The sequence below is a fragment of the Dipodomys ordii genome, unplaced genomic scaffold, assembly GCF_000151885.1.
Source record: "Dipodomys ordii isolate 6190 unplaced genomic scaffold, Dord_2.0 Scaffold259, whole genome shotgun sequence".
NCBI lineage: Eukaryota > Metazoa > Chordata > Mammalia > Rodentia > Heteromyidae > Dipodomys > Dipodomys ordii.
This window is the reverse complement of record NW_012267475.1, coordinates 472,842-500,812: the sequence shown is the minus strand read 5'-3', so window position 1 is coordinate 500,812 and position 27,971 is coordinate 472,842. Positions and strand designations below refer to the sequence as shown.

At 42.3% G+C, this 27,971-nt stretch overlaps 1 protein-coding gene and 1 long non-coding RNA gene across 2 annotated transcripts in view; one reads left to right on the top strand and one right to left on the bottom strand.

Annotated features, from left to right (window-relative positions):
• Positions 1-13,155, bottom strand: part of LOC106001036 — a 26,591-nt gene extending 13,436 nt beyond the window's left edge. Inside the window, exon 1 of the long non-coding RNA XR_001175824.1 lies at positions 13,039-13,155. This is a non-coding gene — a long non-coding RNA (uncharacterized LOC106001036). The remainder of the gene's footprint in view (positions 1-13,038) is intronic.
• A 177-nt stretch (positions 13,156-13,332) lies between these two features.
• Fam21a (family with sequence similarity 21, member A) overlaps positions 13,333-27,971 on the top strand; it is a 63,191-nt gene continuing 48,552 nt past the window's right edge. The window contains exons 1-5 of the mRNA XM_013036220.1: positions 13,333-13,419; positions 13,521-13,643; positions 14,644-14,808; positions 23,325-23,387; positions 26,467-26,640. Of these exons, the coding sequence (XP_012891674.1) occupies positions 13,417-13,419; positions 13,521-13,643; positions 14,644-14,808; positions 23,325-23,387; positions 26,467-26,640 (528 nt within the window). The 5' untranslated portion in view covers positions 13,333-13,416. The remainder of the gene's footprint in view (positions 13,420-13,520; positions 13,644-14,643; positions 14,809-23,324; positions 23,388-26,466; positions 26,641-27,971) is intronic.

Below are 27,971 nucleotides of genomic sequence, written 5' to 3'. Positions count from 1 at the left end.
GCTGTGGCTCAAGTGGTAGAGTGCTAGCCTTGAGCTGAAGAGCTGAGGGACAGCGCCCAGACCCAGAGTTCAGGCCCCACGACTGGACACCCCCCCAAAAAAAAGAAAATAAAAAGATAATTCATCAGCAGTCACCTGGATCCTATTTTTGTTGTTGTTGGTGGTGGTCATGGGTTTGAACTTTGTGCCTGGGCGCTGTCCCTCAGCTCTTTAGCTCAAGGCTAGTGTTCTGCCACTTGAGCCACAGCACCACTTCTAGTTTTCTGGTGGTTAATTGGATATAAGAGTCTCTTAGACTTTTCTTCCCAGGCTGGCTTTGAACTGTGATCCTCAGATCTCAGCCTCCTGAGTAGCTAGGATTAGAGGTGTGAGCCACCGTCGCCTGACTCAAGTGCATTCTTTCAACACTATACACAGAGCCGATGTGGCCTGGGCATTTAGATGTCCTTCAACAGCCTAAGTATTCCTGGGACAGCACCTGCTGTTCTGCAGGGGGCTCTCTTTTCCATGTCTGTTGTTTCCCTAGAACTGCAGAATCTCTAGCCTGATACCACCAATGTTACCCTCCGTTGCAGCAGTCAGGATGTGAAGGTGAATGTGTCTTATTGTGGTTTAGGAGTGAATAAGTAATAGCAACTAGACAGGAATGAATACAGATAGAGATCCGAGGATTGAGGCTCAAAGCCAGCCCAGACATCAAAGTCTGTGAGACTCTTATCTTCAATAAATTATCACAAAAAAAGCCAAAAGTGGAGTTGTGGTTGAAGTAGCAGAGTGCCAGCTTTGAACAAAAAAATCTGAAGACTAACAACAAACAAGCAAAAATTTCAACAAGATTCATGGTTCTGTTTTCATACATGTAGACACACTACTTTGTTTATATTCATTTTATTCACTCTCTTTATTAGTCTTCTCTTCCTGTTGATACTCCTATTTTACTTTTCTGTCATTCTCTCTCGTGGATGTGTGTGAGTGTGCATATGTGTGTGTGAGTGTGTGTGTTTATTGTACCAAAGGGGTTTCACCATTTCACCAGGGGATTTCAGATTTTCTTTTTTTTTTTTCCAAAAAATTCTTTCTTTCATCATCCCACCAACTCTCTTTTGATCAGCAGCTGTCACTGAGATTCTTTATGCCATCTTCATATCTACTTAGTCACATAACTTTTAGAAGAACTTTTATTTTTCTTTTTGGTGCCATCCTGGCCCTTGAACTCAATCAGGGCTTGGGTGGTGTCCCTGAGCTTTTTTGCTCAAGGCTGTCTCTATATCACTTGAGCTGTAGCTCCCCTTCTGGCTTTTTGATTATTATTTGGAGATAAGAATCTTACTGATTTTCTGCCTGGGCTGGCTGTGAGCCATGATCTTCAGATCTCAGCCTCATGAGTAGCTAGGATTACAGGTATGAGCCACTGGTGGCCAGCTTAGAAGAATCTGTGTGTGTGTGTGTGTGTGTGTGTGTGTGTGTGTGTGTGTGTGTGTGAAGTCACAGCACAGATATGGCAAAGGGGAAAGACTAGGTCCCTCAGCCTGTGCTAGTTACCCTAATGTTGAAGGTCCTTGGGGAAGCAGAGGACATAGGATCTGAGTCTGGCTGGTCACCTGGCAAACCAGGTTTCTGTTGGAGATGAAGTAGACCTCATTGAATAGGAATGATAACAAGCATTCTGGAAGAGAAGCAACCACAAGACCATAGTGAGGCCAGATCACAAGGAAGGTCACCAGCCAGAGTGAGTCAAGAGTGAGTCACTGATTCACCTCAGGTACTGGTATCCAACTAGCAGAAGAGGCCCAGGAACACCAACAGACTTCACTCTGAGAAACAGAGACTAACACAGACACTACGGAAAATTCCTGTACTCTTGATAAAAGATACAGTGAATGTCCTATATCGTTCCCTGACCTTACACCTAGAATTGGACAGATGAAGGGAGGAGCAAAGAAACAAGCACATAGACAGTGCCAATCTCCATGGAAACACTATAGCGAAGGAAACTATTTGTGACTCCTCCTAAAGGTTGTTTCTGGCTAATCTATACATCCTTAGCATGCCATGGAGATCAGGAGAGACGTCTACTGAATGGCTGAGATGGGATTTGTTACCATTCCAATGTGATGGGAGCTTGAAAATACAGTGAAGATAAAGTAAATCTAGATCCAGGTACAATAGTGCACATCTGTAATATCAGCTAGTCAGGAGGGCAGGAGCAGGAGGATGCCAAGTTCCAAGTTAGTCTCAGGAAAGTTAGCAAGATGGCATCTCAAAAATACAAAACCAAACCAAAGGACCAGGATGTGGGATCAGGCAAGCACTCCAATGCTGTGGTTCTCATGCCAGGGACAACCCAGTTTCAGTGTATTTGTAGCTAAACTTTTCTTGCTGTCACAAGTTAACTGGAGCCAGGAGGAAAGCCTAGTATTTCTTGCTTCCATTTTGTTGTCCTTTCTTTTTTTTTTTTTGGGGGTCCGGTAGTGGGGCCTGAACTCTGGGCCTGGGCACTGTCCCTCAGCTCTTCAGCTCAAGGCTAGCGCTCTACCACTTGAGCCACAGCGCCACTTCTGGCTTTTTTCTTTTTGCTTATGTGGTGCTGAGGAATCGAACCCAGGGCCTTGAGCATGCAAGGCAAGCGCTCTACCACTGAGCCACTTTCCCAGCCCCAAGTAATGTTTTTTTTTCTTTTGTCGGTCGTGGGACTTGAACTCTGGGCCTGAGCGCTCAAGGCGAGCGTTCTACCACTTGAGCTACAGCGCCACTCATTTTGTTGTCCTTTTAAGCTATTTCTTTGCAGTCACCCTGTGTTCCAAGAAAGACAGGACTGATTGATAAATACCTTTAAAATGATCCCTAAGGAAGAGCAGAACCTTGCAGGACAGATCACCCCAAGATGAAGATGATTGCTGCTAATGGTCAGGCTGCACCCTAACTGGAGAAATCATCTCATGGGAACCATGTGGTGCTCCTTGAGAGATGACAAAGGTAACTTCTCAGGAACCCAGGGAATCAGAATTGAGATCATGGCCAGGTAGGCCAGAGCTGCAATGGGAACTCTTGAACTACGCATAACTTTGCCACCTGCCCCTAATCCTTCCTCTACTTAAACCCAATGCTCATGCCTGTGCCCTGAAAAGGTATGAGGTGCTGTCTTACCATGACAAGCCTGTGGCACATAATCTCCTTTCTTTGCTGTATTTCTTTCTCAATCAACCATCCTGTCATTCATGTTCAAGTCTTGCCTGAGTTCTTCTCAAGCTGGATACAAGGATGGGGGTTGATTAGCTGCACTGAGTTTCTTGTAAACTAGGCCAAGTGCCCTGTTCCATGACACCCACAATAAATCCCATCATGGGATCAAACCCAGTCACCTGTACTTTATTTCTGTCTCCTTTCCTACTTGTGCACTCCAAAAAAAATTAAATGAAAAATCCAATAGAAACATTTCCTGATCTGTCATAAAGTCAAAAGGAAGAGGAAGTATGGTAGATAAATATTTAATCTGCTCTATATTCAAAAGGAGGTAGGCCTGGGATCAGATAAGCACTTAATAAATGTTTACTCTGTCCAGTATTCAAAGGAAGAGTGATTACAGTAGGTTAATAAAGATATTATATGAGGGAGATTAAATATGCTGTGTCTATTTCCCCGAAATTAACTGCTTGGTACTGTATTTACAAGCATTAGCTTCTGAAAAGTTTGTCCCTCCTCCTGCCTCCTCTGGTGCCCTGGACTCAGGGCAGGCTGCTTTCTGCAGGGACTCAGAAATAGATTTGTTTCAAAATGGACTCCCACAGCCCATGACACAGGACTGAGTCCTAGATGTGGGTTCCTGAGAGAGAGGGCACCATTCCACTACCTACAGCTCTGGAGGGAAGGATACAAGACAATGGAAACTCAGCTAACTAGCTGAATCTTGGCCCAGAAAAAAACTGTTTCTATTTCTTGCAGGGGTTAGTAAAAGCAAGGAGGTCTTGGAAGGTCCCCATATCGCAATGCCTAGTAATCATCAAATTCCTGGGGCAGACATGGCACCAGCCCTATCTCCTAGGCTCCCAGGGAGGACACCCACTAAGCCAAGCAGGGTTTTCAGGCCTGTTAGGGCCTTGTAGTGAGGCCATAGCTCTCACATGTATTTCCATACCCTTTCTGACCTGCAGCCTAACATATCCCAGACATTAAGGATTGAGGTTCAGAGCCAGCCTGGGATAAAAGTCTATCTCCAATTAACTAGCAAAATGCCAAGTTGTGGAGGGTCAGAAGAGCAGACTAGACAACCTGAGTTCAAGTGCTGGATTTGATACAAGACAGCGTGCACGCACACACACGAACACACACACACACACACACACACACACACACACACACACAGACTCATGGTTAGCTATTACAGCCTAATGTGGAAAGAGTTCTAGTTATCTGTTAATACAATACTTACGCTTATTTCCTACCTCTTAGCTTATTTAAGCCTTGGATTTTAACTTGTTTTTGTTCTCATGTCACCTATTCCTCTGCTGTCCTGCCTCACTTAACACTTTGCAAACTAAAATAGTTCAGTTAAATATTTTTATTAAGGAGTTGTGCAAAGGGGTCATAATTCCATAAGTCAGGTTAGGAGTACAATGCTTCTTGGACAGTGTCACTCCTTCCTTCACTTCCCCCTATTTCCTCCCTCCTGCCCCTACCCACATATTACACAGTTAAATAGTTTTAAGAATCTACCAGATTGGAATCGTTAAAAACCAAGCTTTGGGAGCCAGGCGGTATGGATTGAAGACCTTTCCCTATTTCTTATGTGCTGTATGACTTTAAACAACATACCCACTCCATGGCTATATTCTTTACCTTAAAACAGACAAACTCAAATCTTGTAGACTGGGGCATTCCATAAAGTAATTCCACTGTATTGGAAAGTCTCAAGGTCATGAAAGTAGATGAAAATGTGATAGGTAATGGATCTCAGTGATGTCAGAGCAGAAAGAGGACACAGTGGTATTTTAGGAATTCCCCCGCCATTGACCCCCAGAGTTCTGGCACTTCCCAAATAAATCTGTCTGAAAATGCTCATCTTTGGGTCAGCTCATAGGGGAACAAAAACTAGGCCATTTCATTTCATTTCTGTAAAGCACAAAAATAGGAGTAACCCATAATGTTAGAAGTGATGCTGGTTACCCTTAGATGAGAGAAAGACGGAGACTTAATAGGGCCAGAAGTGGCCTTTTATGGTATTGTTTCCATCTTAATCCAGGCACTGGTTATGTAGATTCAGTCCATTTTGAAAATTCATAGTTCAGTACCATTACAATGGGTGCGCTTTTCTGTAGACATTTCTTTTTTTTTTTTTTTGTCGGTATTGGGACTTGAACTCTGGGCCTGGGCGCTGTCCCTCAGCTCTTCAGCTCAAGGCTAGCGCTCTACCACTTGAGCTACAGCGCCACTTCCGGTTTTCTGGTGGTTTACTGGAGATAGGAGTCTCACGGTCTCTCCTGCCCGGGCTGCCTTTGAACCGCGATCCTCAGATCTCAGCCTCCTGAGTAGCTAGGATTACAGGCGTGAGCTACCAGCGCCCGGCTTGTAGACATCTCTAACATAACTTTTTGTTGCTTTTTAAGAATAATGTCAGGAAATGGGAATGAGGTTTTTTTCCCCTTTATTGTTGCTTTTCTTTTCTTTTTGCTTCATTTGTTTGTCTGTCTTTGGGAGGGTAAGGGAAGACACAGAAATGGAGGGACAAGGGGTGAACAAATGCAACAGTGGTACTCACTAGACACTGTTGAAAATGAACTATACAACTTGTGGATGGGGACATGAGGGAAAAACTGGGAGAGTGAGAGAAGGGGTGACATTGTCCAAAAAGAAATGTAGTCATAGTTGGGCACTGATGGCTCGCATCTATGATCCTAACAATCAGGAAGCTGAGATCTGACGATTTCAGTTCAAAGTCAGCCCAGGCAGCAAAGTCTGTGAGACTCTTATCTCTAATGAACTACTCAGAAAAAGGCAGAAGTGGCACTGTGACTCAAATGGTCAAGGTTAGCCTTGAGCAAAAGAAGCCCAGGAACAGTGCCCAGACTCTGAGTTCAAGCACCCAGACCAGCAAGAAGAAAAAAAAAAGGAAGGAAGGAAGGAGGGAAGAAAGAAAGGAAGGAAGGAAGGAAGGAAGGAAGGAAGGAAGGAAGGAAGGGAAGAAGAGAGGGAGGGAGGGAGGGAGGGAGGCAAGGAGGGAGGGGAAAAGAAATAGCTGGGCACCAGTGTCTCACACCTATAATCCTAGCTACTCAGGAGGCTGAGATCTGAAGATCACAGTTTGAAGCCAGCCTGGGCATAAAGGTCCATCAGACTCTTATCTCTAATAAACCACTCAGAAAAAACGGGAAGTGGCACTGTGGCTCAAGAGGTAGAGTACTAGCCTTGAGCACAGAGACACTCAGGGATAGAGCTCAGGCCCTGAGTTCAAGCTCAGGACCAGGAAAAAAAAAAGTACTCATTACAACTTATGTAATTGTAGCCCTTGTAGCCCCTCAGCACATCACCTTTATAATAACAATAAAAAAATAAAGTATTTTAAAATGAGAACTCTATCAGTTTCTGTTTCATTTTGTTTTCTACAGAGAGGAATGGTAAAAATTCTTATTCATTGGCTCTTATAGGAAGACTGGGATAATACATTCACAAGAAGAAAAACATCAAATTATTTTCACAATTTTTTTCTGATTTCACAGTTATTTTTTCACAGTTATTTTGATTCACATTTTTGTCTTATTTCCAGAAACTAAGAAGGGATAAAGACCAAGTTGATGAGAAGTTGGGCCTGGTGACCAAGACAAGATAAAAAAAGAGAAGAGATCAAGATGGCTTAATAAAACCAAGCACTGGTGGCTCACACCTGTACCCCTAGCTACTCAGGAGGCTAAGATGAGAGAATCACAGCTCAAAGCAGCTTGGAGAGGAAAGTTTGTGAAACTCTTACCTCCAATTAATCATCAAAAGCTGGAAGTGGGGCCGTGACTCAAGTGGTAGAGCACTAGTAGAGAAGAAAAGTCAAAGAGACAGTGCCCAGGCCTTCAGTCAAGCCCAGGTCTGGCATATACTCTTAAAAATATACTTAAAAGAGATAAAAGGAACCAGGAGACACCAAAAAATAAAAAGATTATGACCAAAATACATATTTTTCTCTTCATACTTTCAGAATGGGTTATAGGGACTCCACTCCAAAACTTGGGAGCCTAAGCTTTCATGAAACAACCACCGTATACACCCTCTACATTAAACACAGAAAAATTCCTAAAATCTTATTTCCTACTCAATAAAGTTCGGTCTAAGAAAACTTTGGGGCTGATCCCAGTTCACAAAAGGCAGTATGCCTTTTTTCACAGTGTCACGTCTCCATCTTGTGGCCTGTTAGGACAGTATAGACAAAGGGCTCAAGATTGACAGCCGATACAGGTGACCCATGGCAACAATGAGATGCAAAAGACGTTCTGTCGAAAAACGAACTTTACAACTTTGGGGGTGGGGGTGGAGATAGGAAGGGATCATATGGGGAAAACAAAGGAGGAGGCAACAATGCTTGATAAGAAATGTACTCATTACGTTGCCCATGTAACTGTAACCCCTCTGTACAGTATTTTCACAATAAAAAAAAGAGAAAGGAACCGGGCGCTGGTGGCTCCCGCCTGTAATCCTAGCTATTCAGGAGGCTGAGATCTGAGGATTGCGGTTCAAAGCCAGCCGGTGCAGGAAAGTCCATGAGACTCTTATCTCCAATAAACCACTAGAAAACCAGAAGTGGCACTGTGGCTCAAGCGGTAGAGGGCTCACCTTGAGCTGAAGAGGGCAGGGACAGCGCCCAAGCCCAGAGTTCAAGCCCCAGGACCGACCAAAAAAAAAAAAAAGGAAAAAAAGATTGACAGCCCAGAGGCCACTTCCTGCTGACACCTGTCCTGCAGTTTGAGGGTTATATCCATGCCTCAGATTGGAAGAAAGGCAAGGAGGAAAATACAACCGCTCTGTAAATTCACACTACACTGGACTGAGCAACAGCATTCGTATTACAGACAAGTTTACTATCACCATGTGATTTATAATCCTTTGGCAGCTGTTCCTATTATTAAATCTTCCCTGTAGGTATTAAGCATCCTTTAAAAAAAAAAGACTAGTGCTGGTGGCTCACACTTGCAATCCTAGAAACTTGGGAGGCTGAGTTCTGAGGATTCAGACTCAAAGCCAAAAAAAGCTCAACAACAGCACCTAGGCCTTTAGTTCAAGCCCCAGCATTGTCCCCTTCCCCCCAAAAGCCTCACAACTAACACACAAAGCATATTTAACAAAGCCTAGACTGACCTCTTATAAATCAAATTGAACTTTGTGTGTGTGTCTGTCTGTTCTGCCCTATGAGTCACAGGCTTTGGGGTGATTAATTCAAGTTAAGAGTCACAGACTTTCTGTCCCAGCTGGCTTTAAACTTTAGATCTTCAGATCTCAATCTCCTGAACAGCTAGGATTACAGGCATGAGCCACCAGAACCTGGCTTAAATTGAACTTTTACTGCATCAACACTAAAAGACTTATTGTGATAAATTATGGAAATGATAAATTCAAATCACTTATATGTATAGACATGCACATACATCTATGTACTCTAGCTTTAGGTCAGGCACTGGTGGCTCATGCCTGTAAATCCTAGATACTCAGGAGGCTGAGATGGAAGGCTTCAGGTTCAAATCCAGCCCAGGCTGGAAAGTCTTTGATACTCTTATCTCAAATTAACCACCAAAAAGCCAGAAGTGAAGCTGTGGCTCAAGTGGTAGAGTATTAGCCTTGATCACAAAAACTCAGAGACTGTGCCCAAGCCCTGAGTTCAAGCCCCAGAACAAGCACTAAGAAAAAGGAACATAGTTTTGCTGTGACATTTATAAGAGTATAATTTTGAAATTTATATCTGTGCAAGCTTGGGGGTAATGAAGAGAGATGTCAGGACCTCAAATATGATAGGCAACGACTCTACCAATGCACCAATTCCTGGCCTGAGATTTAAGAGTCTACAGATATTCTTAAGGCTCTTCCTCTTTATGACTTAACCTGCAGATGAAAAAAATTAGTGACTACATAGTTGTGCTTGAAACCATGGAGGAGAGGGATTGAGAGCACAGAAACAATGAGGTCCCCCCAACAAGAAGTTGATGAGAGGTCATGGGAGCAGCAAAGATCCAGGTAACACAAGGCTTGCATGGAAATGCTAAGTTTCAGGGCTCAGGTGGAAAATTCCAAGTCAAAAATTTAGTGGTAGAATGGAGAAGTTCCAGGCACCTGAAGAAGGTCACTGCCACTTCAATGTGGGGGTGGGGAATGTAGAATATCTGTTATAGTCTGTTACAGGCAAACCATTTGTACATGTGTACAAAGAGGTCCATGAAGAATATCTTGGCAGCTCTGCTTGTACCAGTGAGGTACTGCCAACAATTGAAATGTCCATCAGTGGGAGAATAACTAAAGAACCATAGCATATTTGTTCAGCAGCACACTCTACAGAAATTAAACTGAGGAATAAGGGTTTTTTTTTGCTAGTCCTGGGGTTTGAACTCAGGGCCTAGGCTCTGTCCCTGAGCTCAAGATTAGTGCTCTACCACTTGAGCCACAGCACCATTTCCAACTTTTTCTGAGTAGTTTATTGGAGATAAGAGTCTCACGGACTTTCCTGTCTGGGCTGGCTCCACATTGTGATCCTCAGATCTCAGCCTCCTGAATAGCTAGGATTATAGGCCTGAGCCACCTGAAGGTCGTGGGTTAGTGTTAAGCTGATTTATTTTTAACGCAATTATCTATGTACTATTGGTTGAATGGGTCTGAGTAAGGATCAGGTTCTTTCACCTCTAGATGCACTGGCCTTTATGTAGATTGTAGATTTGCTAATCTAGATCTGGCCAAGTGATGTGCTGTGTAGACTTGCAGCTTACCAGTCCATGCACAATAGGGATTGATGACCTTCCTTTCCTTCCACCCCATAGTCCGATCTAGAGGCCAAACTCTGGGGAAAGAAGAGGGTCTGCCATAAGTGTGCTGTGGATGGGTGGCAGTGGCATAAACTCTTGTCTAAGCAGATTTACAGCACCCTGCCAAGTCCAAGTATCTATAGGGAAAGCCTCCTTTTATGATATGTAGAAAAATGGTGGGGTTAGATTTCAGGGAAACAATGAGCTTTCTAGTTTCTAATCTGTTCTGCGACCTTTCTGGAGAGATCTTACATATAACACCTAGAAAAAAGGAGTGAAATCCCTTGGTCCAGTTTAGCAATTAAAAACTGAAAACTGGGCACCAGCTGGGCACCAGTGGCTCACACCTGTAATCCTAGCTACTCAGTAGGCTGAGATCTGAGGATTGCAGTTCAAAGCCAGCCCAGGCAGGAAAGTCCCTGAGACTCTTATCTCTAATTAACAACCAGAAAACCAGAAGTGGTGCTGTGGCTCACATGGTAGAGCACTAGCCTTGAGCACAAAGAGGCTCAGAGACAGTGCCCAGATCCTGAGTTCAAGTCCACAACCAACAACAACAACAAAAAAAATTGAAAACCCAAGCAGAGTGACTTCTTAGATCAATGTTTTCTAATTAGTGGACATAATGTACATATTTTGTTACTTAAAACTCCTTTATTTTAAATCAATGGCGTATGTATCTTTCTGTTTGACAAACTGGAAATGCCTAGGTTCAAACTCTAGGCGAGGGACTTAAAAAGACATCCTTCCTCCTTTTGCAGAAGGGGTGATCATGTTGGAGCTCTGTCTCACAGGACTTGGGAAGGAATCATCACCCTGACAGTTACTGGCCTTGTGGTTACTGCTTTTCTAGAGACTGGAAGAAAAAGGTTCACAGCACACATCAATTGTTTCTGCTCTTCTGCATCCCTTCTGCCTTTTTTTTTGGCAGCAACAGTAATTTTTTTTTAAGCAATCCACTTGTCTCCCTTTTATGTGAAGTACCAACTAGCAGACTGGAAATACAGCCTAAGCAAAGTCAAATTCTCTTTTAGGACTTTAAAACTTCAGAAGAGAACTCTAGCGCTGGCAATTCATTCCTGTAATCCTAGCAACTCAAGAGGCTGAGCTCTGAAGCTTATTGTTTGAGGCCAGCCGGAACAGAAAAGTCTGAGACTATCTCTAACCAGCAGCACAAAGCCAAAGTGGAGCCCTGCAGCTCAAGTGGCAGAGCACCAGCCTTGAGTGAAGAAGCAAAGATGCAAGGCCCTGAGTTTAGTACTGACACATGCACTAGTGAACACAGACACCAACACACAGACAGACAGACAGACAGACACACACACACACGGAAATTGATCAAGGATGAGTATGAAGATTAAGAATAGATAAAGAGTGCTAATTTGTGTTGAGGTACAGGAACGTAGAAAGGGCCACATTGGATGGATTCCCTATGTTAGGGAGCACAGGTAAGGTACTGAAGGTGCTGTCTACAGGAGTTGAAGGATAATATCACTAGGCTCTGGGCACAATAAGTAGAATAATGTTGAGGGTTCAACAGAGAACAGTGTATGGAGGAACTGAAGCTTGAGCTACTACTGGAAAGGATGAGTGAGGCCTGCAAGTTTAAGAGGCTGCTCTATTACAGTTCAGACTCAAACATCACAAAGTTTCAGGTAAAAGTTCAGTTTTCTAGGCATGGTGGTATACATCTGTAATTCTTCCAGCACTTGAGAGGTGGAGAAAATAGGATTGAAAAGTCCTAGGTTAAACTGGGCTATATATGGAGACCTTGTCTAAACAAATAAAAGAAAGTATAAGGCATGCAGTGTAGATGATGATGTGGATTAAGCACATTGGTGTCAGGTTCATCCATATGGCCACTGTATATGTCTATGATGGTAGATGAGATGCAAATTTGTATAAGTTTGGAAATGGGCTCAACTCAGTTTTCACAATCAAAAGCAAGTTCTTAATCTTTCTCCCTTGTTCCCCTCCTTTCTTGTTTTGTTCTGGGAGCCTGAACTCACCATTAAGATTTAGGTGTGAGCCACCAGCACCCAGCTGTTGTCTGCCTGCCAGCCCCCCCCTCTTCCCCTTCTCTCTCATTCTCCCTCTCTTTTCCCTTCCCTCCTCTCTCTACCTTTCTTTCTCTTTCTTTCCTTTTTTCTTGTGCCTGTCCTGGGGATTGAACTTAGGGCCTGGGCACTATACCTGAGCTTTTTTGCAGGCTAGTGCTCTACTACTTGAGCCACAGTTCCATTTCAACCTTTCTTGGTAGTTACTTGGAGATAAGAGTCTCATGAACTTTCTTGTCTGGTTTGCTTCAGATGTCAGCCTCTTGAATAGCTGAGATTACAGGCATGAGTAATCAGCACCTAGGTGTTGTTTCTTAATGAATGTGGGGGCTGGGTGGGTCCTGGTTCTGCTTCTTTACTAGTCGTCTAGCCATGAATAAATCGTTCTTTTTCTGTCCCTCAGTTTCCTCACCCACAACTTGGAGATAAAAGTCTCAAACTCAGAGAGCTATAGTGATAATTAAACTACTACATAGCTTGGGGTAAGTACTGAGAATACCATGTCAGTTCCTATTAATGAAAAGCTTAACATACAAATGAAATATTTTAGGAGTAAAGTTATAGAAATATAGAAAACAAGGTGCCTGGGTAAATGGCAAGGTTTAGGGTGCAGACTCTATGCCAGATGGTTGGCTAGCTGCTTTACAAATCCTGCCACATCCTAGCAAGATACATGTCTTCATCTGAGAAATCATAATAGAGTTAAATAAGCTGTCCGGGGCTCACCTAAGTAGAAACAAGTTGGAGTTATTTTAAAAAGTTGGTTTGGCACAAGAGCAACTGGGAAAGGAGCCCTCAAGGTGGGGGACACCACCACAGCCTCAACAAGGGGTAGTGGGAAGCTGGGAGGTCAAGGATGGATTCACACGGTGTTTATTGCCTGTCACAAGGCAAAATTTGGCCTTGGAAATGAGGACAACACCGAGATGTACGTGAGTTGAAACCTAGCAGATCACCAGGCCCAGGAATCCCAGTTGGGTCAGCGTATCTCCACTTACTAAGTAACGTAACTGCCCGATGCTGGCAGGTCTCACGCCGCGGACCCAGTCTCCACGCGTGACTGAGCCGTAAAGCACTCCCACGGAGGCGCAGCACTGCGGGCGACCTGCGCTCCGCCCGCGCTCCGCCCCGGCGCCGCGTCCCCCGAGGCTCCGCCCCCGAGTCCCCCGAGGCTCCGCCCCCGGCGCCGCAGAACGCGGCCAACTACCCGCAAGGGAGCCTCTGCAAGGCTGGCAGTCGGTCACGTGTGGCGCCAGTCACGTGGCGCACGCTCACGTGATTGCGGTGAGCTCCCCGTCCCGTTCCGCCTTTCCTGGGCCGCGGGGTAGTCTGCGGGTTGGAGTTACTACTCTGGAGCCCGCCGAACCGTGGACCGGATGGTGAGAGTGGAGAGCAAGGCTGCGCTGGGCCTGGGCCGCCGCCGCCGCCGCCGCCGCCGCCCCCAGGCTCATCTCCTTTTCTCTCGTCCTTCCCTCTGCAGATGAACCCGACCACCCCAGACCCGGAGCGGGCGCCGGCCTCCGAGCCCGTGTGGGAGCGGCCCTGGTCGGTTGAGGAGATTCGCAGGAGCAGCCAGAGCTGGTCGCTGGCGGCCGACGCGGGCGTGAGAGGCGGGCTCTGGGGTGACGCGGTCTGCGAGCGGGGCCCGGGCCTTATTCCCCTGCCCTCAAGCCCACCCCTCGGCTTGCGGTCTTGGGAGTACACATCCCCTCCTCGCCCAGACACCTGGAGGGAGGGGCAGGGGGGGGCACTGTACCTGCAGCACAACACAGGGTTCTCAAGCGGTGCCTTGAACCGCATCCTGGAGGGCAGATCTGTGCCTGCCAGACTGAGGGATGGCTGGGGCACTATTGAGCCCTGGACTAAATATGGTCAGTAAGTGGTTAGCCTTGAGTGAGACGATTTCAAGTTTGTGACTCCAAAGCTCGAAGCTTCAATACCAGGGTCTTATCTGATTTTAGATGTATGCTTGCTATCTTATACTTCATCTGTAATTCTTTTTTTAATAATGCTGTATTGTTGTTTTCATTATTATTACTATTACTATTGTTATTTTTGTCGGTTGTGGGGCTTGAACTCTGGGCCTGGGCGCTGTCCCTTAGCTCTTCAGCTCAAGGCTAGCACTCTACCACTGAGCCACTTGCCTAGTCCCATCTGTAATTCTTGTAGAATGACAACTGAACAGGCCTTAACATTCCCCATAAATGAGATAGCAAGTGACTGTTTACTTTGTGTGCCTATGTGCTGGTACTGGTGCTTGAATTCGGGGCCCAGGAGCTGCCTCTTAGCTTTTTATGATCAAGGCTGGTGCTCTAACACTTGAACCAGAGCCTCAGGGGCTTTCCTGCTGGGGCTGGCTTTGGCCTGTGATCCTCATATCCCAGCTTTTTGAGTAGCTAGGATTACAGGAATAAATCACCGCACCCAGCTCTATATTACTTTTTGATGAGTTGTCCTACTGTTTTCAGTGCCCCTTGATCTGTCAAAAGCTTCATCCCTTTTAAGTTCTGCCACACACAAGTGAAAGATGGTTTTTTTCTTAGTTTTGACCCATAGAATAAACACATAAAAATACGGATACCATTGTATGTTTTTGTTTTTAGCTACTACAGTTTCTGCAGGAATTTTCACAGCAGACGATCTCCAGGACCCATGAAATCAAGAAACAGGTGGATGGATTAATTCGGGAGACGAAAGCTACAGATTGTCGCCTCCATAATGTCTTTAATGACTTCCTTATGCTGTCTAATACCCAGTTCATTGAGAATGTGAGTCGTGTAGTTACATCATGCTTACAGTTACTTTGGGGGAAGCAAGAGCTGTTATAATAGTAATGACCTATTATGAGGTTAGCTGTTAAATTTTGATGGACATGATAATTCTTAACAAGTGTAGTCAAGTTTGTGTTTTTTTAGCCTTATAAAGAAACCTAATGATAAATTTTCCTCATTTCAACTTTTGTATCTTTTTAGTTTTGAGAGAAAAGAGCTGTGCTGAGTTTTGTGGTATTCAGACAAGCTTTGTTATGGCACATTTTGTGATGATGGCCACATAGGAGGTTTGCTCCCTTCACTAGCTTGTTGCTTCAGTTATTAAGTCCATTATATTCTGGTAAATTGCATTAAAGTATTGTGTATGTCTACTTGGAATATTCTTAGAAGTTTTCTTACAGTGTGTAAATCTATGATATCATGTGTGATTTTTGTAGACATTGAGTTTCTGTTAGAGTATTCTAGCAGAATACTCTGAGTATAGAGTATTCTGAGTATTCTGCCAGAATACACAGGCAAATTTATATATAAAATACATATAAGAAGGGTTGGGATTGGGGGGGAAGGGGGGAGGCTGGGAAGGGATGTGAAGGGTAAACCAAAGGAGGAGGCTGCAATGCTTGGTAATAAATGTACGCATTATCCTGAAAAAAAATAAAATACATATAATATTTTATTGATATAAATTAATTGTTCAGGAGGTTTCATATTTACCTTGATCATAATCATCCCTCCAACATTCTTCCTCCTCTCCCTTTCCCCTTTTCCCAAACCAATCTCATCAAATTTCCTTGCTCCATTTTCAGACAGGTATATATTTTATCTGTATTTACCTTCTTTCCCCTCCCCATTTTCCTGTCCCTCTCCACTAATGCCTATTCCTCAGACAAGACATATTTCAACTTCCTATTTTTTTTTGTTAAAGTGCAAGAGTTTCCATTGTAGTGTCTCACACATACTTATGTTTTAATAAATGTGTATATACAGAACACACAGATTCTGTATGTACTATGTATATATTAGTTTTTAGGTATAGTATCCACATACAAGGGATAAATGTGTCCTTTGTTCTTCTGAGCCTGGGTGCATTTAATATGAAGGCCCATCCATTTCCCTGTAAATGACATAACTATTTCTTCAATATTCCATTGTGTATATATACCATATTTTCTTGGCCCATTCATCAGTTTTATGGCATCGAGATGTGCAGGTACCTCTATTATATCCCAGCTTGCATTCCTTTAGATTAGTGGCCAAAAGTAATACTGCTGGACTCTATGAGATAGTATTTTGAGGAACCAACATTTTTTCTTATGACCATCCTAATTGGATTGAGGTGGAATTTCCCTGTCTTTTTTATTTGTATTTCCTTTATGGCCAGGAATATTCAGAGTTTCTTTATATATTTATTGTACAACCTCTACCTTGGTGTAGATAGTATAATTCTATTACAATAGAGTAATTAGCAGGAAAGTAGGCATGCTTGGAACTGAATCAGACAAAGGAAGGCTGTTAAGATAGGAAGATAGAGAAGAAGATTATATAAGGTGACTTGGGTTTCTCAAAGAGCTGATATTCTGAATACCACCCTTAACTTGTGAAAAGGGAATTTTAAAATTAGGCTATCACCTGGGAGTGTTAGGTGTAAGATACAAAGCCCACAATCTGAGATTAGGAGAAAGGCAATAATACCACACAGGAATTTGTGTAGCATGTTTATGCATGCTTTGATGGCTCAGGCTGAAATGCCAAGTCTGTATAGCATTTTGGGGAGGTTTGTGTGGAAGATCTTAATGAAGGTCTTTGAGATCTCTTTGCTAATTATTCTAATGGCAAAGGGATACTTGTTTGAAATATCACAAATATGCTAAAAAACTCAGTACAGTCCAAAGTATTTGTTGTTTGGAATGCTTGGGACCAGAAGTGTTTTTGATTTCAGAGGTTTTTCAGGTCTGGAATATTTGCATAGATTTTATAGGTTCAATATCTGTAATCTGAAACACTCCAAACACCACAACTTTTTGATATGGCAGGACCTAAATGTTTTGGATTTTAGATTTCAGATTAGGGCTCCTCAACTGTAGTCAGTCATTTTCTAATAATATGCACAGGACTTGTTTGGCTCTAAGCAGATGTCTCAGGGAGAGTTCATGTAGGGGATTTGGGTCTAGTTCCCTGGTAAACATATTGTTCAGCTGATCTGGAAGGCTCTTTCTTTCATACCCAATGGTCTCTACCAGTTGGGTATTGGATTGGTACCAAATCAAGTCTATAGTGGTGCAAAGAGGAGTCAGCATAAACTTAATATTTTGAACCATAGTCTTTTTTTGGGGGGGTAGTTTTTCAGTTTTCTTCCATGTTTAGTTTTCTTTTTCTTTTTCGTTTTCTTTTGGTCGGTTGTAGGCCTGAACTCTGGGCCTGGGTGCTGTCCCTCAATTCTTCAGCTCAAGGCTACCACTTGAGCCACAGCGCCACTTCCAGCTTTTTATGCTTATGTGGTGCTGAGGAATTGAACCCAGGGCCTCATACATGCAAGGCAAGCACTCTACCACTGAGCCTCTTTCCCAGTCCTGAGTCTTAGTTTTCATGGTCTAGTTTTTGTGACATTTACTTTATTTTTGTTTTGGTGATAGCTTACTAGAGTCAATTTATATGAATTCTTATATTTCTGTGTGTACAGTTGATCTTGTCCTCTCCATCATTCTCTATTATCCCATTTCCCCCTCCCAACATAACTTCCATCTGTCTTACTAGTCTATTTTTATAGATGCAAACAAGCCATTTCATCCATATTCATGTTCACTTACTCTCTCAGCCCAACCCATCCCACTGGAACCCATTCCAATAATGCAGCCTATGTCTCTTTCCTGCTATCCTTTGTTTTCTACCTCTTTCCATTCCCCTACTATTTTTAAAATATATTTTTATTATAAAGAAACTGTACAGAGGGGTTACATTAGCAAGGTAATGAATCCATTTCCTATTGAGCATTGTTACCTCCTCCTTTGTTTTCCATCTCCTCCCTCCCCACCTCTCTAACTCCTCCCTCCCCCCCCCACCAAAGTTGTAAAGTTCATTTTCAACATAGTGTCTTGTACATCTTGTTGTTGCAGTGGGTCATCCTATATTCTTATTTCAGCATTTTGTTCTTTCCCTTTGCCTCCCCAAATTAGAAAAATGTATATACAAGATGCAGGGCACTGGAATCAAATACAGGGGTTATACCATGGGAGAAGACCATACAAAAGAAACAAAAAAAAATTACATAGTGCATTATAAGTACATTAAAACAACAGCAAGAAAGATAAAACCTCTTGTGTCCCTTTCTTGGGGTTCATTTCATTTAGCATCATCCTTTTTTTTTTTGCCAGTCATGGTGCCTGAACTCTGGGCCTGGGCACTGTCTCTCAGCTCTTCAGCTCAAGGCTAGTGCTCTACCACTTGAGCCACAGCACCACTTCCAGCTTTTTCTGCTTATGTGGTGCTGAGGAATCGAACCCAGGGCCTCATGCATGCAAGGCAAGCACTCTACCACTGAGCCACCTTCCCAGCCCCAGCATCATCTTATATGATCATATGTACATAGCTTTTGAGCTTTGCTGCTTGTCCTAGACATATACTAGTTATTGAAGATAAGGGAAACCATGGGACCTATGTTTCTCTGGGCCTGGCTTACTTAATATAATTTTTTCCAAGTCTTTCCATTTCCTAACAAATGGAGAGGTGTCATTCTTTCTGATGGAGGCATAGAATTCATATATATATATATATATATATATATATATATATATATACACACACACACACATATGCTGCAATAAACATAGTTGTAGCTTTAGTATGGCCTTGTTTGTGATCATTTGTCCACTCTCCTAATATTAGGTCCTATGTCTCATTCCATACCATAGCTAGAATTCTCTTTGGATATGCTGGTACCATTACCAAATTGAACTTTTCCCATAATGCCAAATGGTATAGGTTCTTATCATTTGTGCCAGGGCAGCTGACGGTGAAAGGGCAGCTAGTGCTTAACAGAATTTTGAAAAGAATCTACTTGCTGAAAATACCTGTAGCAGTGATTTGGCTTAAGTGTTTTCAAACCCTGACATGGGAGCTCATGTGTTTGTAATTCAGGCTAGAATGATGGTGCCATTTGCTTTGTTCAGTGGGAAGATTACTCAAAGTCCATTAAGTTTCTGAATTTTTATTAATCTCAGAGGCAGCTACACAGTTATAAACTACATTTAAGAGTTACATAAAGAATCTCAGCTTTCTAGAGCAAGGACAGTCAGGACTTTTTAGAGCAAGAGAAATTAGCACATTAGTAAAGGTTCAGAAGGGGAGCCTGAGGGAAGAAACGAGGCTAATTAGCATAAACTAGGGTTTTAGTGTCTAATCAGAAGGTGACCCAATTCTTAAGGCTTCATTAATCTGCTAATTTAAGAGTTTTATCCAAATATTGAGTGCCATAGTTAATGACTTCAGTTTGTTTAAAAAAAAAAACACTTGAGGATTTTTTATAAGCCAGTGGTTTCAAAATCTTTAGCTTTGTGAAATTAAAATTTTTTATTTATTTTTTCCAAAGTGGAATTTAAACATCCTATTAATTTGTAGAAGTTCTGTTTAGCTCTGTTTTGGCCATTCCCCTTCCCTCTTTTATTTCTACCTTTGTCTTGAAAAAAAAATAGATGATTATTAAGCTGTCAGATACTCACCCTAGGAAAGGTGAAAGGGGTTGTTAGCATGGATTAGCTGCTGTGAAGTATTTGAGATGCATAATCTTGCTCTTCCTCTAAAGAGCCCATGACTTTGAGTTCTTCCTGAACTCGTTGATTTCTTTGATTGTTTGTGAGTTTTTAAAAAAAATTTTTTTTTTTTGGTTGGTCGTGGGGCTTGAACTCTGGGCCTGGGCGCTGTCCCTGTGCTCTTCAGCTCAAGGCAAGCACTCTACCGCTTGAGCCACAGCGCCACTTCCGATTTTCAAGTGGTTTATTGGAGATAAGAGTCTCATGGACTTTCCTGCCCAGGCTGGCTTTGAACCGAGATCCTCAGATCTCAGCCTCCTGAGCAGCTAGGATTACAGGTGTTTTTTTTTTTGTTGTTGTTGTTTTTACCAGTCCTTGGTCTTGAACTGAGGGACTGGGCGCTGTGCCTAAGCTTTTATGCTCAAGACTATTGCTCTACTATTGCTTTATCACTTGAGCCACAGCTCCACTTCTGGCTTTTTGGTGATTAATTTGAACTAAACATCTTAAGTGTTTCTCTATCTGGGTTGGCTTTGAATCCTCAGATGCTCAGCCTCTCAAATAACTGGGATTATAAACATGAGCCACCAGTACCAGTTCTGTTTTTTGTTTTTTTTTTTAATGGTACTGAGTCTTGAACTCAAGGCTTTGTGTGTGCTAGGCAGGTGCTCTACCAGGTAAGCCACAGCACCATCTCTTCTTAATTATTTTTCAGATAGGATCTTATATTTTTGCCTGGGACCAGCCCCAGACAATGATTTTCCTATGAATCCCTCTGTCAGCACATGCCACTACACCCTACTTTTGTTGAGATGGATATTTCACAAAGGACAGTACTCCTGATCATTGCTTCCTGAGTAGCTGGGAGTACAACCAGATACACTGTTTTGGACAGCCCACATTTTTTTAAATGTTAACTGACACATTTTTGTACATAATGAGACTTGTGAACTTTTTTTATTGTTATTATTGTAGAGTTGATATACAGAAGGGTTACAGTTTGCATGAATCAGATAATGAGTACAATTCTTTTTGAACCATGTCTTCTCTTTCCTCACTTTCTCCTGGTTTCCCTCCCTCTTCCCAGTTTTTCCTTCCCATCCTCACCCATAAAATGTACAATTCATTTTCTATAGTGTCTTAAGTGACTACCACTGTTGTGTTTGTTGACCCTTTGTTCCACCTTTTCTGTGTCCCCCTTGCCCTCCTAAATACAAACTAACAAACAAAAGAAAAAGAATACAAAAATTGCTACAATGACAACTAAAAAAAATGTCTCATTTCCTTTTCTTGGAGTTTTAATCCTCTGCACATAGCTATTGAGCCTTTGTCAACCACTGCTGTACATATCCTCCTTTTGCCTCAGTGTGTGAATGTCTAGAGTCTTATATAATTTACCATGTCCCTGTTTATGTGTGTGTGTGTGTGTGTGTGTGTGTGTGTGTGTGTGTACTAATTGTTCAGTATCTTCTAGATTTATAGGCACATTCTTGTTATTACAAACGAGAGAAACCATGCAACTTATGTTTGTGTGAGTCTGGCTTACTTTGCTTAATTTGATTTTTTCCAAGTCTTTCCATTTCCTTATGAGTGGTACAATATCATTCTTTCTGATGGATGAGTAGAGTGCCATTGTGTATATATACCATATTTTCTTGATCCATATGTCCATTGAGGGACATCTAGATTGACTCCATATCTTGGCTATGGTAAACAGTGTTGCAATGAACGTGATTGTACTGGTAGCTTTAATATGGCCTTGTTTGTGGTCATTTTAGTAAATGCCCAGGAATGAGATTGCTGGGTCATGGGGGAGCTCCATGTTTAGCCTTTAGAAGAACCTCCAAAATGCTTTCCAGAGTGGTTGAACAAATTTACATTCCCACCAACAGTGTAGTAGCATTCCCTTTTGGCCACATCCCTGCCTGCATCTGTTGTTAGTTTTCTTGATAAGGACCATTCTAACTGGAGTGAGGTAGAATCTCAATGTTGTTTTGATTTGCATTTCTTTTATGGCCAGAGATTTGTGTCTATTGGCCATTCTCCTTCCTCTGAGATGAGCTTGATTTTTATTGTTTTATGTCTATATTATACTTTTTTGACAATCCTTTAATATTGATTTTTCATGAAATATTTCAAATATATACAAAAGTATAGAGAATGACCACCAATTCTAAGAATATGTGAATTTAGCATTAACAGTTGATTTAATGTTTTGTCCCATTTGCTTCAGAGGTGCCAATTCCATACCCAGCACACCCCTTCCCATGAACTGCAAACCATTTGAGGACATGTTTGTGTCTTTGACTTTTTTTTTGGTCGGTCGTGGGGCTTGAACTCTGGGCCTGAGCATTGTCCCTTAGCTCTTCAGCTCGAGGCTAGCGCTCTACCACTTGAGCTACAGCGCTACTTCTTGGTTTCTGGTGGTTTTTATTGGAGATAAGAGCTTCACGGACTTTCCTGCCCAGGCTGGCTTTAAACCACGATCCTCAGATCTCAGCTTCCTGAGTGGCTACGATTACAGGCGTGAGCCACCAGCGCCCAGTGACTTTTTATGTATATATGGATATGTGTAAATGTTTGTATCGTTAATGAGAATTTCATTTATTTTCCACATATATAACCTTTACTGAGTAGCTCTTTTCCTCATTGAATTACATGTATGGATGCCCATGTAGATGTGTATGTGTGTGATTACAAAATGAAGCTTCCATATAATCATGCGTCTTTCTGACCTCAGCCCTTCATTAATTTTCCTCTGCTGAATGTCAGGGTCATTGTCTTAAATGTTATACATCTCAATTATGTCTTGGCTGGGGATGTAGCTTAGAGTACTTTCCCAGCCTGAGCAAAGTCTTAGGTTCTATCCCAAGCACGGCAGGAAATTAAACAAACCAGAACAATAACACTTGAGAGCTTATCTAATGTCTTAGAAGGGCAAGTCCCATAACTTCCTTGTATCCATAATTATCATAGGTATTTGTTTTTAGCTTTGACTTTTCTCTTTGAATTTGATGATTATCTTGCTATTTTGTCTTGTGATACCATGAGCATCCTATCATTAGCATATTTTTCTTGTTGAGATTTTAATTTCATTGATTTTCTTTTGTGTGTGTGTGCATGTGCATGTGTGTGCCTATGTGTGCGTGTGTGCTGGTCCTGGGGCTTGAACTCAGTGCCTAGGTGCTGTCCCTGAGCTGCTTTTGCTCAAGGATAGTGCTCTACCATTTGAGCCACAGTGCTACTTTTGCCTCCTTTTTTAAAGTTTGGTTTTGACTTAATTTTTGTGGTTTTGTTGATTATCCTTGGGACCAAGTTTCAAAGATTCTAAAACAACGTTTGACTGACTAGTAGGTACTTGTCATTTCCATCACCAAATATATGTAGTTAATGTAGTTGATAAGATAGATGAGTTGTCTTTCTCAGTGGTCTTGACCAAGAGGGTCTGTGTCATTGTTCCTCAGCATTAAGTGAAAAGGTAACAGTGCTCGTCTTCCCACTTTTGTCTTTTGGTTAGCCACGAGCTTAAACTTTTTTTCTTATATCATCATTATTTGTAGCTTTTGTTTTAAATTTAATTTTTGAGTATAATTACTGTCCTTTGCTATTTGTCCATGACTCACTGGTGGTAGTCTCAGCAATTTGCTGATAACGTTTCCTTCTTCATCTGTATTCTTCTTCCCATCCCAAACATACTGAATTCTTATGTAATGACTTGTTTGAAATGGTGTTTTGACCTTTTAAAAATAAACTTATTTCCGTATTTAGCGTGTATATGATGAAGAAGTGGAGGAGCCGATACTCAAGCCTGATGCAGAAAAAGCAGAGCAGGTACTTGTGTTAAATTGCTTTTTGGATGATTTTCTGACCCTGAGAAGCAACACAGAGTTACAGTATGACTGGTGGGAATGGTCTAGGGGGTTTGGATGCCAGGGAAATGGCATCCAGACTCTTGAGTAATATGGAGGTTAAATTTCAGAATTCTGGAGTAAAAGCAGAGAAGAGGTCAGCAAAGTTTTTCTATAGAAAGTTAGATTATAAATACTGTAATAGTCGGGTACTGGTGACTCACACCTGTAATCCTAGCAACTCAGAAGGCTGAGATTTGAGGATTGTGGTTTGAAGCCAGCCCAGGCAGCAAAGTCCGTGAGACTCTCATCTCCAATAAGCTACCCAGAAAAGCGGCACTGTGGCTCAAGTGATAGAGCATCAGCCTTGAGCACAGAGAGGCTCAGGTATAGTACCTAGGCCCTGAGTTCAAGCCCCAGGACCAACCAAGAAAAACTAATGAAATTGTAAGCCACAAAGGCAACTATCTGTTCTCTTCTATCTTCTTCCTCCTTTCTACTTCCTTTTCTTTCCTTCTATACCTCCTCTTCCATTTTCTCTTCTAATCCTTTAAAAATCTACAAGTTTCAGTTTGGCACTGGTGGCTACTCAGGAGGCTGAGATCTGAGGATCAAGGTTCAAAGCCAGCCCGGGCACAAAAGTTCATGAGACTCTTATCTCCAATAAATCACTCAGAAAACCGGAAGTGGCACTGTGGCTCAAGTGGTAAGAGCGCTATACTACAGCTGAAGAGCTGAGGGACAGTGCCTAGGCCCAGAGTTCAAGCCCCACGACCGGAAAAAAAAATCTACAAGCTATTCTTAATTTAGTGACTACACAGATACAGGCCGTAGACTGAGATGTAGTTTGCAGCTTTGTAGGCTAGAGTTATGTAATACTCTAGTATGCTTTATATGAGTTCTTTGAAGACCAAGTTAACTTTTTCTTTCATAACTGTCTTTACTCTGTTTTTTGCCAGTCCTGAGGCTTGAACTCAGGTTCTGTGCACTGTCCCTGAGCTTTTTGCTCAAGGCTAGCACTCTACTACTTGAGCCATAGTGCCACTCTGGCCTTTTCTGTTTATATGATACTGAGGATTTGAACCCAGATCTTCATGCATACTAGGCAGGCACTCTACCACTAAGCCACATTGCCAGTCCTGTCTTTACGCTTAATCCTACCAAATCAAAATGATGAAAGTGAGAGTGTAGAATTAGTGTGCATACACTTGAATCCCCCTAAGTGCCACAGGTGTAGGTCACTTGATAAGACTGGCATTCTAGCAGTAAGTATTAATTCTAACAGATGAAACTGTTAGACCAGGAAAGAATATTAGAACCCAGGTGTATGGTTTTGCCTGTTTTCAATAGATTTAGGAAAATAAAAATCTTGTGTTTTCAATAGTACTTAGGAATTTGCTAACCATTTAAGTGGCAATAGGACATCAAGTCACCATTAACTTTAAATGTGATAGGTATTCCATGAAGTATTTTTTGAAAGCCACCGGACTGGGAGTGTGACACAGTGGTAAAGAGCATGGGAGGGGCCCTGGATTTGATCTCCACCATCAAAAAAGTAAATAACTAAAAAACAGCTATGCTTGGTTCCACAAATGTGTTTCACAGACTAAGTACAGTGTTAGCTGTCAATCTTTGAACCAAGCCTACCAGAATAGCAAAAGCTGGAACAAAAACAAAAGAATAAAGTTAGAAAGGCTTGAAGTAGGGGCTGGGAAGGTGGCTCAGTGGTAGAGCGCTTGCTTTTCATGCCTGAGGCCCTGGGTTCGATTCCTCAGCACAACATAAGCTGAGGCTCAAGTGGTAGAGTGCTAGCCTTGAGCTGAAGAGCTGAGGGACAGCGCCCAGGCCCAGAGTTCAGGCCCCACAACCGGACCCAAAAAAAAAAAAAAAAAGAAAAAAAGAAAGAAAGACTTGAAGTACTTGAAGCAAAAGACTGAAATATTCATAAGGTTCTGCCTTGGAGCAATACTATATGATTTGGCTCATATCAACCTCTAGAAAATTACCTCTAAAAATGACAGTGTGTTTTTAATATTTTTCACAATGGATAGCTTGTGGGACTGCTTATAACAGCTGCTCATTCTTTTTATTTTGTGTGTGTGTTGGGGGAGAGGGCTTGAACTCAGGGCTTGGGCACTGTCCCTGGCCTTCTTTGTGCTCATGGCTAGCATTTTACCACTTGAGCCACAGCGCCACTTCCAGTTTTTGAGTGGTGAATTGGAGATAAGAGTTTCATGGGGACTTTTCTGTCCTAGCTAGCTTTGAACTGCAATTCTCAGATCTCAGCCTACTGAGTTGCTAGGATTACAGGTGTGAGTCACTGGTACCCAGTGACAGCTGCTCTTAAAGGAAGGAGATCCCTGGGGATATTTTTTCAGCAAGACTTGAGGAAGAGCATGAAAAATCACATCTCTTTCTGGAGTATTTCCCTCTAGCTCTTAGTTCCTAAGAGTGCTAGTAGACCATTCACAGGATGCAGTCATGATAAATTGGAATACGTAACCCTTTCTGTATTTCAAGAAGTGGGGAAATAATATGCCATTCATTGTTAGGGGTTTAATACAGCTTATTTAATGGAATCATTACTCAATAGTCACACTTCGGTTTTTGTAGATGAGGGACCTAGCTCTGGAATTTTAGATGGTTTGATACTGTCCAGAAAGTGGCAAGCTTGGGATTTTTTTTTTGTTGTTGTTCCAGTCGTGGGGCCTGAACTCTGGGCTTGGGCGCTGTCCCTCAGCTCTTCAGCTCAAGGCTATCACTCTACCACTTGAGCCACAGTGCCACTTCCGGCTTTTTTCTTTTTGCTTATGTGGTACTGAGGAATCGAACCCAGGGCCTCTTGCATGCAAGGCAAGCGCTCTACCACTGAGCCACCTTCCCAGCCCCTCAAGCTTGGGATTTAAAACTTAAGGTTTTGCTTGTCCTTGTCAAGGTCTCTTGTAGAATCTGAATTCTGCTAACATTTTCAGTTTTAGGTTGTTTTAGAACATAAAAGTAGGCTTTAGTGAACAGGTAGTATCCACATTGAAGATCTTCACTGAATAGTATTTTGTTTATAGGAGAAGACCCGGGAGCAGAAAGAAGTAGATCTGATTCCCAAAGTCCAAGAGGCCGTGAACTATGGTTTACAGGTTCTAGACAGCGCATTTGAGCAACTCGACATAAAAGCAGGGAACTCAGATTCAGAAGATGATGATGCTAATGAGCGGGTGGAACTGATCCTTGAACCAAAGGTAAAGACACTGAGTTAAGAGACTTGGTTATAACCTACTTATTGTTATATCTCAGGTATGATGCTTTAGGAAGGCACATATCTGAAGTGAGGATGTCCCTTAGCAATCCTAAATTGACCTCAGGAAAAAGACTTGCTTTACACAGCATTGACTGAGCACCTAGCAGGGCAAGGCAGCACACCAAATTGTGGGGTACATGGATCAGGTAGGACATAGCTCCTCCTGTTAGGTTGGGAGAGGAGGGGGTTAAATGAGAAGCCACAAGTACTCAGAGAAAGAACTGACTTACAGTTGGAACATTAGGGTGAAAATGAGATTTGAATTGGGGTGTTTTATCTATCTACATCTATACATACATACATACACATGTGTGTGTGTGTGTATATATATATATATATATATAAGCATACATATACATATATATATATTTATTTTGTAAATGTTTTGAAATTTTTGTATGTTGTAGAAAGACCTAACATGCTAACTTTTATATACCTTGTATACTTTCTGTGGTGAGAATACCTAAACCCTACTCTCAGAAATTACTCACTGATTTGTTAGCACCCTATGTTTGATGAACACATATTACCATTTACTTTAATCACCATGTGCCATAGATCTCTTGATCTTGTTCCCCCTGTGTAACTGAAATTTTGTACCCTCATTTCTCTCCCAATCCATAGGGCAAAGATAAGATTTGCATTGGGGTTAGAGGGATAAGGAGCCTTATAAGAAGGAGAGAGTGATGAGAATCTAAGATTGTGTAGCTTATGCTAAGAAAGACTGCAGAAGATTCAGAAGGCACTTGGATTGTTTGGATCATTACAAGTAGAACCACTGTGAGCATTCTCCCTGTTGGCCTAGCAGATGTTTATTGTCTTAAACTTGTTTTTCTTGGGCTGTTGAAGACAGTGGAGTAATACAAAGTCATGTGGCAGTAAACACAGAAGGTCACCATATTAATATATGTCTCTGTGTGTGTGCGTGCTGGTACTGGGGCCTGAATTTAAGGCCTGAAACTGAACTCCTGCTTGGCTTTTTTGTTTATAGCTGATGCTCTACCACTTGAGCTATATCTCCATTCCAGCATTTTGGAGATGGAATTCATAGACCATTCTGGATAGGTTGGCTTTGAACTGTGATCTTCCATGCTGATGTGAACCTGGCTGCTTTATCAGTTTTGAGAGTCCTTGTGACGCCAGGTGCCTCATGAATTTAAAAAATGGGCTGGGACGGTGGCTTAGTGGTAGAGCGCTTGCCTTGCATGTATGAGGCCCTGGGTTTGATTCCTCAGCACCACATAAGCAGAAAAAAAGCCGGAAGTGGCGCTG